Consider the following 16,587-nt stretch of genomic DNA (forward strand, 5'->3'; position numbering starts at 1 on the left):
GTTGTCGTTGTTTAATAATCCCAGTGTAAATTGAATTTGGATGTTATATCTAAAAAAAAACAAATAAATACGTAGTTTCTAAATCATGTAAACAAAATAGAAACTGCAGTTTATATAGCTGAAGTTTTGGTTTGGCTTATCTGTCCTTCCCCAAGGCAATCTTGCTACACACATCGGTCATTTTTCTATTCCCGTAGGAATATATTTTAATCAGTCTGAAAATCATTTACTCAAAAATATGTCTTAGAAGTACTGTCATGCACTGCAATATTATTGAAATGACTCCCACATTAGCATTTATTATGTTTTACTCCGATTTTTCCTACATCTTTCGAAATTTTGTTATTTAGGAACGCCTCTAACGTTGAAAATCAGAAACAAACTATTAGATTCCAATACTCTGTTTTCCTGGAGAGCGCTTATTCGCTGATTACTTGTCTGCGCCATTCGCCATATAGCATGGGGAGATGGCGTAAGTTGTTCAAGTTGTATTGTGAACAGTAACTATTGTGAAAGTGCATTGAACAAAATTTTGTGCATATAGGAGGTAAGTCTGGAATAACGAAAGCATGTTGTTAGTAGTTCATGTAATTTCACAATGATTCTAATCTGAGAACTTACTTTACTTGTTGACTGAGTGTTGTTATAAAAACGACTTGTTTGTATCGCTAAAATAGTGAAATATTTTTTTCAATTTTCTTTTTAGGTCGTTTGTTAAGTATACCATATATAAACTCAATGAATTAGAGGATAGTCAGAAAGCGAAACAAAGCAGGGTACTTAAATATTGCTGTAGTAAATTTTGTTATTATCTTCTTGTTTACTTCGTGGAAGTCGTTATTGGATTGTGGCGCAATTTCTGTTGTGTACATCAAACCACACACGGAGAGCATGATACCTTCAAATCTCTGCCTAGCACAAATTTTCAGTTTGATGATTGTTTCTAGAGCCAGATAATGGAATAAAGGGGATTTAAATTAATATGTTACGAGTTTTACTAAGTAATAGTTAATCATAACGTCGAAGAGTTTTACTGAATAATAGTTAATTACAACGTTTTAGTGACTTTTTTTTTTTAGCTCTAGGAAAATTAATAGAACCTATCCAATAAATAATGACATCCAATAAAATATATCTTACTACGTTTCTCAGTATAGGTGTAGAAAATTTTGTGCGTCATATGCTTTATTTTATTATTTTTTAAAATTTGCTATCCCGGTGTTAGTATCATTCTGTTAATGTGTTTGATGCGACAAAGGAACGTATGCAGTACGTAACTTAAAAACCGTGTATGAAATGAAATCTCGGTTTAATCCAATGCCCTATGTTTGGAAAGGATATAGAAAACAGGTCCCCCCGTATAGGTCAGTAGCTTGGTTGCTTTCTTTCTGTACCAAAAGTTTAATATATCATTCGCATAGTATTGCCAAGCGAGCGTTAGCGAGTAAACGTGGGTTAGAGCCCCGCAGGGCAGGTTGTTTTCTCTCTCTATTACAGGTAGATAGAAAGGGGACGTGTGTTCTAGGAACTTGCCCTACGTTATGCCCTTTAGGTTAAAAGTGACTACGATTAAAGCAAGTGAATGATGATGGAAGAATTGGTAGAATGGGAGAGTGGAAGGAAACGAGGTGTCCGCCACATTGTGACCGTGGGTTTTATCAGAGTACTCCTGTTTGTTCCCATATACTTACTCCGCCGAATCTTCCATTATCATTCACGTGCCTTAATTATGCTGTTCCCGTAGCCTCAAGGGCATGATCGTGGAATGTTAAAGGGGCAGACGGTAACTAAAAATCTTTCAAAGGCTAACCATTTTTGTCCGTTTTTCGTAAGTGGAAAGAGATAATTAAATGTAACTTACCACAATAATAAATAATGTTATTCTACACCCGAAAATACAAATAGGAAAAATAATCAGTGTTGCTATCCATAGAAATAACAATATGGCCAAAATTTGAATTACCCCAAAATCTAGGTTAAAGCAGTGGTTAGAGAAATGAACTCAACGGTAATTGATGGCTTATCATGTTATCTTGGTTCCTTGTTAATTTAAATAATATTTGTATTTAATTTGTAATAGCTTATTTGTTTTGTAATAATTTATGTAAATTATTACAAAATAAATGCAAATATTATTTAAAATGTAATTAACAAGTAACCAAGATAACATGATAAGCCATCAAGTTACCGTTGAGTTCATTTCTCTAATCGCTGCCTTAACCTAGGTTTTTGGGTAATTCAAACTTTGGTGTTATTGTTATTTCTATGGATGGCAACACTGATTAATCTTCCGATTCGTATTTTCGAATGTAGAATAACATTATTTATTATTGTGGTAAGTTACATTTGATTATCTCTTTCCACTTACACAAAACGGGCAAAAGGAAAATTGTTAGCCTTTAAAAGATTTTTAGTTGCCGTCTGCCCCCTAAAACTAAAGAAAGATTTTTAAAATCCTGCATTTGCCATGTTCGCTTGCCTACATTCATTAAGTTTAGGTTAGATTTGTTGTCATCTGTAAATTTTAATTTTGGTTGTTTAGGTTAGGCGTGCAGATAAGAAGTCCGTCAAATTGATAAAACATTTTGCTTACGATTTTCTTGTTTTAAACGATTCCCTAAAACATTCGTGCTGTTATTACATAATTGCATGCCCGAATAATTGCACGCAGATTGTAAATATCCCTCCAAATTGATAGGCTCTGGAGATTTGTACGTGCTATCCTATTACATGGAATTATAGGTCGACAGAGCGGTGAGCGGGTCGTGACCACAAGTGAAACTAACATCAAAACCCCTTTCCAGCAAGGTTACCAACTACAGAATATCTTTCAGTAATCTGTGTCCCTAGTAAAATAGCATCCACGCATATTTGTTTGATTGAATGTCGTGTGTAATATACGAGAACTTGAGAGTATTACTCAGTACATTATTAATTTAATAATGTTGTGCAGTATTATTTAATACGGTACTGTGTTTAGAGGGAATTTGATAAATTTAGTCGGATAACTGGTAATTGATGGACAATTGGATAATTAGGCTTTTCGCCAGTAACATTGATTTATAATCTGTAGTTCGCGGAACAGTAGTTCTTACTACTAATAGACGAACCTTGGATTTGAACCAGAATGTAAAATGCTAACTTTCGTTTGTTCTTCTAAGTACACATACCGAGTACATAAAACATAACTCGATACCAATTACAGGCACTGATGAGAATGAGATATCTATGCAGATATCTATCACACGGCCCGTTCCATTTAATCACTTGTGTAGTTTCACCTCCGTCACAATATGACAATTGTGTGAACCGATTGATCGTACTAAAATTTCGAATGTTTCCGCGAAAAGTATGACGAGGAGTTGTCAGGTGTTTCTAGTTCACCGAGATCTGCGGTGTGCATGCATTGACCTCACCACCTTGAACATTCCTTTTAACCACTGCTTCATGTCTTATCTACCCCAGATATCTCCTGTTTCCGGCAAAGAACCAAAAAGGAAAACAAAATAAGTCGGCAGTCAAATCATAGTAAAATCTTAGAGGTTTACAGAAATGGTACACTGCAACATAATATTGCACTTGCGTTGGACAGAAGCATTTTTCGAACGCTGTTTATTATAAATAAATTAATTCCAATTTAGTATGGCAACATACAGCTAGCGCCGTAATAAATTCTTACGATGACCTTGGCGAGAAATATTCGCGGATCCCTGGGCAAAAAAAGTTTGTAACGCCTTTTTTTTTTTTTTTTTTCCAAATAGCTAATAATAGTAATGATATTTCAAAATTAATCTCAACGATGTTATTAGTATTAAACAAATGAAAGATTTGTTTGCTTTCATTATTGCAATGTTTAAGTAATATCTCTGCCTGTCGCCTATGTTAGTGGCGTAGTATTGCACGAATATATAATAAGTTTGTTTTAAGCCACCATTAGGTAATGTTTTCTGTAAACAAGTCAGTGTCAAATTGTATTTAGGTTCTTTGGCTTTGTGTGGCCTCCAAAAGCGTGAGGCCCTGGGTCATTACCCACCACTTGTGACGCCACTGACAACAAATTAATCATACCTATCAAATAATAATAAGTAATTAGTAAATTATTTTCAAATGATCATGCCGTCTTGTTTAATATTAGAAGAAAGCACAAGTTTTATTTCCGAAATAATCATTCATTCCGTTGTTCGTATGCCAATCGTTTAAGAACGTTAAGATACCGAGCACTAACAACACGTATTATCTACTATTGGTACTGCCTCTCCCTGTCGATTACTTCCTGGTTTTGTCTCTAGCACATTTAGTTTCCTAATGCTTTAAGCCGTTGGCAACTCTTTAAAATCATAGGCTGCGACATCAGAAAAAAGAGCAGTGCTTGTTCGCACAGTATTTTATCAGAAACTTCACTGGCAGTGTCTTAGCTGTTCTTTAGGGTAGGAGTTGCATTCGTGTGTGCAGATTCACTTGACAAAAACTTCCTCTTACGGGTATAAATACGCGTTCGGACGTATGAAAACGTCCGTGCAAAAAGCACAAACCAAGGTGTGATAGGTAGATACTGTAGGTGAGAATGCTATCTAACCGAGTCAGAGCAGAAGTGCAGCAGGGGAACCAGTGCGGGGTTGCGTCCGGAGGGAGCATGCGCGTCAGCGACTGAAGGTTTGAGCAAAAACGGGGATAATACAAGAAAAACACTTGGTACTGCTATCGCATAAAATCACATAGATTAGAAAAATGAAATTTGTGAGTTTTACGTCCCACGGTTATGCCGGTTAGGCTAATGGAGACGGTGATGATGAGAGATGAATGAAGAAAGTGGGAGGAAACGGGAGAACCCCGAGAAAACCCACGAGCACGGTGTTTCTCCACCACAAAGTCCACACGGCGCGAGCTGGGATCGAACCAGGGACCCCAAGCACCGGAGGTGAACACTCTACCACTGAGCCACCGTGCCCCCTTCACATAGATTAGAGCATTTGAAACTCTGTACTTGTAAACATAAAATAGTTTACTATATCCAGCAGAAATACTCCGCCGGTGGAAATTAGTGTTACGCATTCGTTGATATGCACGTATTCATTTTAAGTTTGGGATAACGCTTGAAATGGTTTCACACTTGTGAACGGTTTCACGTTTCACACATGTACTAGTTTTCTACATTGTGAACAGTTCCTTAGACTGTCGAATTTTATATCCTACACAATCATTTTTCATACGCACTCATTTTGACCGTAAAATTATAATTTTTATTACGTACATACTAATCTTAATCAGTTCCAGGTTAGGTTATGTAATTTCTAAATTTCTCTTGTTGGCTACCATAATATTATTGCCAAAGAAAATATCTTAGCTTCATTTTCGTGCTACTGTTTTAGAGTATATAACTGCGATGCAGCGGGCAGAAATTCGTCGACAACATTGATTTCCTGGTAGATTGTTTGAAAACATACACCGACATATGGTCTTCAACCATTTTCTTCCCTTATGGGAGAATTTGAGGAAGTTGAGTATCGAATATTTCTGCATGTCCCGATTAAATGTTTCTTTCATGTAGCGTTCTTGGCCACTAGCTGTTGATACGAATTCTGTGAAATGGTTTACTCAAAGATGGATGAATCCTTTGTCGTTTAGACAATAGTACGGTTTTGAACAGTTGGACATTATCGTGGTATCAAGCTTTATTCTCTGCTTTATTACAGGCAATAATGTTTCCGCTGTTCAACGGGCACCTAAGGAAGTTTAATTTTGTCATCACTTTGCACTGCACCAAATGTCCATTGGCCCTCCACTTGTCTTTCTTGGGTAAAGTTTCTTTTTCCAATTTTTGTTTCGTCTATTTCACTACATTTCCCACTCCATCAATTACTTGAGAATTCCGCAAAGCTCAATCAACACAAACTTCTCTACAGTATGAACTCCAGTCACAAACCGTTTCCGAAATTAGCCCTACTTCAAGCTCATTTTGAATAGGCCTAACTTCATGTCTTGGATATGGAATAATGCACCAAAACGATAACAAACTCTTATCTTTTCTGGTATTAATTTAGAACTTTTCGAAAAAGAAAAATACCTCGTACTATTGATATATGAGTAATACATTGTGTGCCTCTAACTTTCTGTATAAGAAGGTATGTGTATTTTTCCTTGACTGTATCTTCAACTCGCTTCCTATTTCCTGCAATTCGCTATACGTTTTATCATTCAATCTCGTGAAAACTTCAGATGTGTACTTTCCCTGTTGATTTTTGTTTAAAGAAAAAAGGGCTTATGTTGACATTACAGCCGGTACAGAGTGCCAGGCTCTAACCACCGGAACATTCCGCTGTTTCATTTTACAGACTTCCTCGTTTTTATTCGCTCGTCTTCCACACAAGAAATAATTGGTCAGTATAACAGTTGACGGCCTTTCTATATTCACTAATACACACTCTTATTTTCTGCACAAACGTACATTTCAGTTTAATTTCCTGAAGAATCACACAAATACGCAATCTACGTGGGAATGTTATATTTGGTAGAGCTCTGTGCGGAATCAAAATCCAGTTGTCCAGATCATTAATATCTGCAGGAAAGCGATAACATTGGAGTTGCAGGGTAATTTTCCGGACCTTATATCGTGATAATTAGTGTACCCTGATTTGTATGATGCTCTTGAATACCCTAACAGGATAAAGGAAAGTGTAAAGTTGTAGTGAATTTGCATTCAATTAGGTTTATGGGATTTAATTTATACTTATCCTAGTCTTAGGACATGGAAACAGAAATAAATAGTACCGGTAACCATTGCACACTAGGGTCTGTGGAACTTCGAATAAGTTTTAAACTTACACTATGTATTAATTTTACCGTACTAATGGAAGGGGTCTGTATATATATATCATGATATACAAGGAGTGAGCGAGTGTACGACTGGACCGATGATCGTTCTCAGGTCTCCAGCTTAATTGCCGATGCGTTAAGCACTACGCTACCCGGTTCGCTTCCTAAATAGCCATACCTTGTATAGTTTTTGAAATTAGTGCTTCAGGCGTTTCTTAATACGGACACTTGGTCATTTAAGTAGGCTCGAACAGACTTTGTAGTGTTCAGAGTGGATAAACAGCAACTTCAAGAATGATAGAATGTGTAGCTGTTCAGCGAGTGAACTGGATAGCGTAGTGCTTAACGTGTCGGCATGATAAGCTGGAGGCCGGAGTTTGATTCGCGGTCCAGATTCTTACATCTCTCAGAAAATCATTTCAGCTATTGCAAATATCGTCTAATCGTTGAAATGCTCATATTGCTAGAACAATGATTCTCCCGTAGAATGCAGCTCCTAGGAGGCAGCAAAGTACTCTCAGAAATATTAGGTTGATTAAACAAAAGAATACTTTACATGAGTTTTAGTTAATTAAACTATTTGGTGAAGAAATAGTCCGTAGGTTTTCTCGGATTCGACTTTTTTCCCACTTTTTCATTCCATTATTTCTGTCACAATCATTCACTGTCATTAGTAGTAATAATAATAATAATAATAATAAAAAAGAAAAACAACTAAAGGTTATAACCCGGGGATGCCGTAAAACTAGATTTCGTTTAATTTTCTTTTCATTTATTGAAATGTCCACATGTCAGTAGATGGTAGTAATACATGATTTACTTTGTTTCAGATTTAACAAACTAAGAATGTTCGCTGCAAATAAACCTACGTTTGGAGCTACTGCGCAGCCAACTTTCGGTAAGTACAGAACTACTGTGAGTACCCACGCCACCCTTGTTTTATGCCCCATTGATTTATTTTGGGAATTGTTTTTGTTTTCCTTGAAATAAAGTAGAAATTTAATGCGAAGGATTTAATTCGGTTTTCTTAAGGCCTACTCCCTTGCTTTTTTTTTAAATGAATTTGCATTTGTTAAGATTATGTGTTATAAAATTTAAATTTTGCTAATTTATAAATATAAGTAGATTTGAGGGAGAGATCAGCTAATATCACGTAATTAAAATTCCAGTTCATTAAAAGAAATAAATTCTCATAGAAATGAATGTACTAAATATTAACGATGCGTAGATCAGGATTAGCAACGCTTTCTGACTGATGATACACTTCATTGAATCACCGCGAGATGTTGCACATGCGAGGCGCCGATTGGTCACTGTGCGTGAAGTAGTAGTGGTGGCAGTGCTACCATCTTTGCAAAGACGTGCGTGGTAGATCAGTCTGTATGCAGCCGTGGTAGAGTGAAGGTTGTCTGATCACTAGTTCCACTTTTTTAGCGTCTCAAAATGTGTGCTGCAATAGAAAACCCGGCCAAGTGCTGTGATGTTTACCCTATAGGATGGAAGTCCAAATAGAGTAACCATTACAGTTGAGTAGTCATTGATCGAATATATTTGCCCGAGCATTAACGACGAAACAAGTAATCACAAGAGTAATAGCTTCTTACACCGCTAACCACACGTAAGCAAAGATTCAAACAACAACCTTAAACTTATAGATAGACTAAAGCTTCAGCATCATTTGAACTGAAAAAGAAAAAAAAAAAATATACAATAAAATATTCGTATCAATATATTGCACCATAAACAACACTATGGAGGCACTCTAGGCAACGACACGCAATCAAATCCGACACTATGTAATGTGCATAGGATAGTGCTCTATTTTCAAATCATAATATTCTTACATTAATTTTAACAATACGGAACACTTTTAAAATTACTAAGATATGTAGATGGCAAATACAAATGAAATTAGCGATGGATTTTCATTATGAATGGAATTACTTGGACAATTTCTGACAGCTTTCGTTTATTAGCTTGCTTCTTCAATACGTCTCGCGCCCAAGTGCTAGTTACGTCATGCAGCTTCTTTGTCCCTGCTGATCATGTGAGTTCCCACCTACCGGGTTGACGTAGGCACAGGTAGGACTGTGATTGGCTGCTGGCTGCGGCCAAGACTGTCGACTGCTATCGTCTGCTTTGCTGCTGATATATCTTTTGTGGAAGCATATGCTATGCTATGCGCTAAGCGCGAAGAAGTAGCAGCCTTCAAGATAGTGATTAAATTGTCTGAGGTAGGCACACCAAAAATAATGCACAAATGAGTATTACAGTGCGAGGTGCGAGCTATTATACATTTTCTTTGGGAAAACAATGTTCGGCAGCAGCTATTTATTGGAAACTTTTTGTGCGTATGGACCAAAGTGTGATGAGTGAAGGAGTTGTTCGTTCATTTAAAAGTAGACGAACAAACATTCAAGACGAAGAGAGAAGTGGCAGGCCATCAATGGTCACTGATGAACTCGTTTTAAAAAAATATGGAAAAGTTCGTGAAAATCGACGTTTCACAATCTCGGACCTTTCCGATGAATTTCTACAAATTTCCAGGAAAATTTCGATATACTGGGATATATGACGTAGTGACACAGAGGTTGGGCTACAGGAAGTACTGTGGCTGAAGGCACAGACGGGAGATTTTTATGCTGATGGAATTTCTAAGCTAATGCAGAGATATGGTAAGTGCTTGAATGTTTATGGAAGCTATAAAACTATGTTGAAAAATACAGTACAGTCGTAGTTTTCAGATGTATATGATAAATTCTTCTTATTTACTTTGGTATTTCTTTTTTAACCAATCGGAGGTTACTTTCCGAACGGCCCTCGTATATATCAAAAAGCAGCTAAATCAGCCGGACGTATCAAAAGTTCGGGGCTGTAGGCCAACTTCGTTACGAGTCAAGATAAGGGGGGGGGGGATTAAAATAGAGGAATGTTGTTTGAAATAGGTGATTTTCAATCTTAAATGGTGATTTTTTTGCAATGATACCACCAGTTTGGGCTCTATAGTGGTAAGACGCATTATCTTAAATGAAAAAGTAACGTTGCTAGTTTAGCAGACTGTTCAAACGAAGCGTAAGGGCAACGAAGAAATGACTCGATGAATGTGCACGTTGATGTGTGGGGGAAAGCCTGGAACACCTGAAATCAGTTTCCTAACAATGCTGTATTGTTGGTATGATGAGGGCCCGAGAGAACCTACCGAACTGACAGCGTTGCTTTTTCATTTCATATAGGTCGCCGTACTTTTGTGGAGCCCAAACAGCGCCCATCTCCAGCGATTTTCCATTTTTTCAAATCCTTATATACGTATGATGATGGCTTACGGCCCCTGCCTTATGATACACGCGACATATAAGGTCTTAGAAGTCTCCTGTGTAACGTACCTACTACCCGATATAAGTTCAGACTTCGGTATCGTTCCTGGGAAAGGGAGTGTTTAAAACTCCCTCCATACTTTATAATTAATAATAAAGGCAGGTATGGGTCTATCAAAAGGAATATATATATTCTAACTGGGTTAACCAATCCCCATAAACTATCGAAAATACGATAAATTCCGTTCTCTTGTAGAGACTGCAAAGTGAATTGATTAGTATACATAAATATATCTATAAATCTAAAAACACAGTGGATTCTAATTGAGGAAAAAGAAAAACTATATCCATGTGATTTAATAGCAAATTTATATGATTAAATATCAAAATTGAGTAGATCCAACAATAACTTTGACGTTATCTTGTTCAAATAGGACCTTACAAAAAGCCTGAAGGGCTGGTTACTACATCTCACTTAAAAAAAACATATATATATATATATATATATATATATATATATATATATATGCAAATTGGTCCCAATTATCTTACAAATTAAATATTTTAAACAATAGCGATATATTATGTAAATTTTACAACTTACCAATACTGCAGATTAAATAGGTACGTAATATATGAAAACTGTGCCAACTTACTTGCTTCACACTTAACAACACCAAAGATTTTAATTTAAATATCACATCTTTTAATTTTTCCACACATAACTATAACTTTTAAGAAACGTATACCATATGGAACTAGGATGAACTACACATGAGTTGAATACACAAATAAACAACCATACACTTAACTTTTATGCTTATATTGTGTTTTATAAATTTGACTTGCATTCCATATCACAAACGTAGACCCGAAGGTAACCATGAACTAGTACAGTAATTCGACGTAATCTATTATCAAGGTCTGATGTTCCCAGTTTGAAATATAGCTTCATTATGACGCTTGCCTGTTATACACCAAATCATGTACAGGATAGTTCATCATAACGCCGCTAATGGCGCTACTAGTTTTCCACTAATCGTAACAGGATTTTTTTTTTCGAATAAACATGTAAGTCATTACACCTGACATAGGGTAACTCTGTTATTATCAGAGTCACAACAAAATGTAAGAGGGAAAACAGTCTCCAAATATGATCTCAATCTAAAGTGAAGGAAATTTTTAAATCTTGCTTGCTTTCCTATCTTGCTTACATGTCGATGGCCAGCCCCCATTTTCAAGAGTAACTTCATTCAGTTATGTTGTGGATCCAGGTAAATGGCAACGTTGCATTTTCATTTAACATTTGGCGCATAAAGAGTGTACAGCCCAAACGGATCGTCCGATTAAAAGAAAAAAGTCACTTCAGATTGAAAACATCATTTTTGGAGACGGTTTTTTCCTCTTACATTTTGTTGTAGCACAATAATAAGCGAATTGCCCTATGTTAGGGGACTTTTGAGACACCCTGCATATGTCGAACTCAAGGGTCTCAAAATTGATTGTATCTTATTATTAAAGACTTCGTGGTAAAAATAGTCATGTATAATCATTTCCAAAATTATTGTCGCATGTCTATAAATATATTGTAATAATACGAGGCGTGTTTTTTTAAGTAAGGTCCGTTTGAACACAGGTGCACAGCGAAAGATTATGTCAAAAAAGTAAATGTATTTTCAGAAAGTACATACTTTACTCTATTTTTCGACATAGTTGTCAAGTTTGTTCAAACACTTATCACATCTCTCAACCAATTTCAAAATACCCTCTTCATAAAAACTTGCCGCCTGCTCCGATAACCAAGAGTTCACTGCCGTTTTCACATCGTCATCATCTTTGTAACTGTTGCCACTGAGGTGTTGTTTGAGGTGGAGAAACAGATGGTAATCGCTCGGCTCAAGATCAAGACTGTAGGGAGGGTGGTCTAAAACTTCCCAGCCAAAATTGTCCAACAAATCGCGGGTCTGACCTGCAGTGGGAGGTCTTGCATTGTCATGGAGAAGGACAATGCCCTTTGTCAGCATGCCGCGTCGTTTGTTTTGAATCGCTCTGCGTAGCTTTCTGAGGGATTGGTAGTATGCTTCTGCATTGATAGTATGCTTCTGCATTGATAGTGGTTCCTCGTTGCATGAAGTCGACCAACAAAACACCGACGTCATGATTTTGCGCTGGGACAGTCTGTTTGGCCTTTACCTTTACTGGCGAGTGTGTGTGTGTCTCCATTCCATGCTCTGTTGCTTCGATTCGGGCGTGATGTGCGAAACCCATGGTTCGTCTCCAGTTACGATCTGACTCAAGAAGCCGTCACCTTCTTCGTGATAACGAGTCAAGAATTTCATCGCACACTCAAATCTTTGGTTTTTGTGCTCCTCTGTTAGGAGTTTCTGGACCCAACGGGAGCACAGTTTCCTAAACTTTAGGTGTTCAGAAACAATTTTGTAAAGCACTGATCTCGACACGTTAGGAAATTCGTTTGAGAGACCTGTTATTGTGAAGGCCTGTTCTCACGAACCCTCGCTTCAACTGAAGCCATCAAATCGTCTTTAATCGAAGAAGGGCGACCGGAGCGGTCCTCGTCATGGACGTTGTCACGGCCATTTTTTAATTCTAGTACCCACTTACGAACTTTGCTTGCACTCAATAACAGTATCACCGTACACTTCGGAAATCTGTCGATGAATTTCTGCAGCAGACAGGTTTCTTCCTGACAAAAACCGTATCACTGAGCGAACCTCACACGCGGCGGGCGACTTGATAGTCTTAAACATTGTGAAAGCACAGAACACAACCGTACGGGTCAGCTACAGAGCTGAAACTTAGCACAGTTGTTCCCGAGGCATGCTGGTACACGACGCACACGTTAGTTGCGGTATGTGCGCAAACTACTAGTGTCTACAACAAAACGGACCTTACTTAAAAAACTCGCCTCGTATAATTTGATAACGAATTCGCTCGGTATTTCTTATAATGTTAGTACGTATATAATTGGCAAAGACATGTATATGGTAAATTTCATGTCAAAAGAGCAGTAAATAAGAACAATAAAACGAAAATAAATCTTTTTTGCCCATTTAGAAACTTTTTTTTTTGTTTTACTCATTCTCATTTACGTATTTATTTTTTTCGATTATACACATGGTATCAGTATTAAAAGTACCCTGAAAAATCATTATCAAATTATATTCTTACAAGAAGACAGTTATAGATATGCGACAGTCATTTTGGACATGAGTGTACATTCTAAACGGATAGGTCTCCTGTACGGCATAAAATTTGTTGTTGAATTATAAAATTTTACGGTAATACTATGGGGCTGCGCGATACACTAACATGTTGTGATACACCGGTTGGGAATCACTGACCTTAATATTCAACCGTTAAATGTTAATCAGTTTTTACAGTGTAACTGATATTGGTTGCATTACTTATTTGCCTGTTATCCTGTGTGTTCTCAAATGAAATTTAGTTTTGTTATTCACAGCGAATATATACACTTGTAGTAAAGCTTTTCTTTTCTTTTTTTTTTTTTAATACTTTCTTTTTTCCTCCTTGTCAATGTTGAATATAAATTTTATTTGCAACTGGTGTTCCCAAGAACATCAAACAACTAAAACTAAACTATAACTAAAATAAAATTCGAGGTATTGATTTAGAACTATAGCGAAAGCTACAAATCTGTCGCATACCAGGCATGCTTTATTAAGTGCATACGATTCGTCGCATGTCAGGTAGCTACTATTTTTCACTAATTTTCGAGACATGAATGATGTCTAAAGCAGCAACAAGTATTTGAGATTTTTGTAGATCTTAATGCTGTTCAGTCTGTCACAAAAGTCAGTACAAAGTCTGAGCGGAAAACTGCAGAATGACCACACCGCACTCATTTTTCTTCCTCTTCTATCTTTCAGGGTTACTACCGACGTGAAAAAGTCAGGGAATTCAGCTTACTCATAAAATAATAATAATAATAATAATAAAAAAGAAGTCCTGGAATAGTCAGGGAATGTCATGAAAAGCTGAAAAAAAACTGCAAAAGTCTGAGAATTTTAAGTATGGATTTTTTCAGAATCCACCTCTATTCATTACCCTACTGTTTGGTAGGGGATGTTTTATAAAATAAATTAGTTTCTTTTACGAAACTTCTGTCTACACTCATTACACTAGTTAACAAATTTAAACTTTTTGTTTGTTACATGATAAAAATCACCTGATCTTAAAGGAACTTTTTGCGCTGAATTCGAGTATGCACTCGGTTTCTCTCCATCACGTACAGTTTTCCCGTAACAGAGGGATTTTCGGTAAATTCCCTCAAAAATTTCCCTTTTTCAGATATTTTATTCCCCTAGCTCCTGTCCCCTTACATATAGTAACATAGAAATTATACCTAAGTATACCTTGATTTATATTTAATAAACCCTAAAACAGGGTTGGCTGGTTTAGACCAATAAACAAAAAAATGTCCGTAAAAGTGTGTGTGTTTGTAAAATCTTGATGAACACACATTTGTGAGTTATCACGTTTCACTCCCGTATATTATTCATATTATATTCAGACCTAAATTCCCCATTCATTACTCAAAAAGATTATACTACAAAAGCAACTTTTTTATACAAGTTTATAAATGTTTGTGATTTTTTGTAGTTATTATTATTATGTAATTGCAATCGAAGAAAAATTCTAAATAATGTTTACTATTGATACAATACATCGAAAATGTCGTACTTTGTGTGTGTGTGTGTGTGGGGGGGGGGGATCATACAGACCCCATGAGAGGCATTTAGTGAAATAAGTATCTTTGGTATCTATTTATGTATAAATGAGTCTGAGCCAAAGTGGACTCAAATAATTCGTATCTTTGTTCACTTTTCTTATTGATATGCAGATTAAGTCGGTGTATTTCTTTAATTTGGACCAATAAAAGTCGTTGTTAACTAACTTGAACTAAATTAGTTCTTCTGTACTCCGTAGTACTTTGAAATTGTTCATATGTAATTCTGTGTAATGGTTTCACTTGTGCAACTGTTTATCTTTTTGTCCTTCTGAAATGACTCTTGTCAATTATATTAAGAAGCATGTAAAGATCAGTACAACGTATTTTTTTATCAGGATTCCTTCGTGAGTGAGTCGGAAGACGTATCGCATTTGTGGCCAATTAGTCCTGGTTCCGAGTTCAAATGGAGGACAATTTCTCTCGGATGTAACTCGAGAAGCGGTTTTTATTCCGCTTTAAGCTTATATGACCCCTTCCAGCATAACCCGGTTGTTGCATAACATCAAGGCGAAACAAACTTATTTCTGTCCATATATGATATGAATATATAGAGCAAATCATTTAAACCATAAAAACCTGGTTTAAACCAAAAAAACCGTTTTTTTTTGGTTTTTTAAATAAAAACCATGGTTTTTGCCAACCCTGCCCTAAAAGTTTCGTAAAAATCGCTTTGTTCTTTCTAGAGAAATAAATATATTTGTATGTATACTGTGTGCACTGTTTATTGCACCTGATAGTAATGCTTTCAGATCTCCTGAGTTGGGGTAAAAACGATTTGCTTTATTACTACAAACACAGACATAAAAATGAATATTTACTTGTATTGCTCTCTGTAAATTAGAAACGTGTATAAAAATAGAATGTACTTCCAACGTATATTTTTTTTAAACGTACAGTATATGTATATCTTAATACATATATATACAATTCTCCAAGTTTTTTCGTTTTGTTCATGAAATGGTTATCAATATTTGTTATCAAATGTAACAGAATGCAAAAGAAAGAAAGAATGGAATACAGATTCATTGTTGACAACAATGAACTAATGCAGTCTGAATTTTCCACTACGGTATCGTTTCCCCCCTTTCCCCGCGCATTTCTTTCTTTCTTGTGTTCTTGACACCTGGTGAGGGAGTTTTGTACATTTTTATATTGACGTGTGGTTTAACACTACTTCACTTTCAAAGTTGTCTTTGCTGCTAAGAGTGCTTTCATGTTTGATCTTAACGGCATTATATCCAACTAAGACCAGAAGTTTAGTTTGTGATCAGTACAATGGCGTCAAGAGGACGGCGCTCGTGTGTTAACTCACCAAATAGTTTTTGTTATGTGTGTGGCCAGTTTGTAGTTAAAGGACAGTGTAGATCCATTACGCCATCGGTGAAACTAGCATATTATATATATTTCGGATGTCGTGTGGGAGATCAGGACAAAACTTTGGCACCCAACATAATTTGTGCGTCGTGCTACGTCACTTTACTTGCATGGGCCAAAGGGAAACGGAGGTTCATGAAATTTGCTGTACCAATGGTGTGGAGAGAACCCACCAACCATCTGGATGATTATTTTTGTCTCACAGTAGTTAAGGGACATTCTCAAAAAAGCAAATACACAATAAGTTATCCCAACGTTAAATCCGCAATTAGACCTATTCCGCACGGGGATGAACTTCCACTTCCCGAGCCCCCT

General features: G+C 36.5%; 1 protein-coding gene across 2 annotated transcripts in view; it reads left to right on the forward strand.

Moving 5' to 3' along the window:
* The first annotated feature begins 393 nt into the window (after positions 1 to 393).
* Positions 394 to 16,587, forward strand: part of LOC145681224 (nuclear pore complex protein Nup98-Nup96-like) — a 149,165-nt gene continuing 132,971 nt past the window's right edge. For both annotated transcript variants that reach the window (XM_081752766.1, XM_081752767.1), the window contains exons 1-2: positions 394 to 547; positions 7,644 to 7,711. In XM_081752766.1, the coding sequence (XP_081608892.1) occupies positions 7,660 to 7,711 (52 nt within the window). In that variant the 5' untranslated portion in view covers positions 394 to 547; positions 7,644 to 7,659. The remainder of the gene's footprint in view (positions 548 to 7,643; positions 7,712 to 16,587) is intronic.

This window comes from Thermobia domestica, chromosome 3 (genome assembly GCF_964235325.1).
Source record: "Thermobia domestica chromosome 3, izTheDome1.hap1.1, whole genome shotgun sequence".
In the NCBI taxonomy this organism is placed as follows: domain Eukaryota; kingdom Metazoa; phylum Arthropoda; class Insecta; order Zygentoma; family Lepismatidae; genus Thermobia; species Thermobia domestica.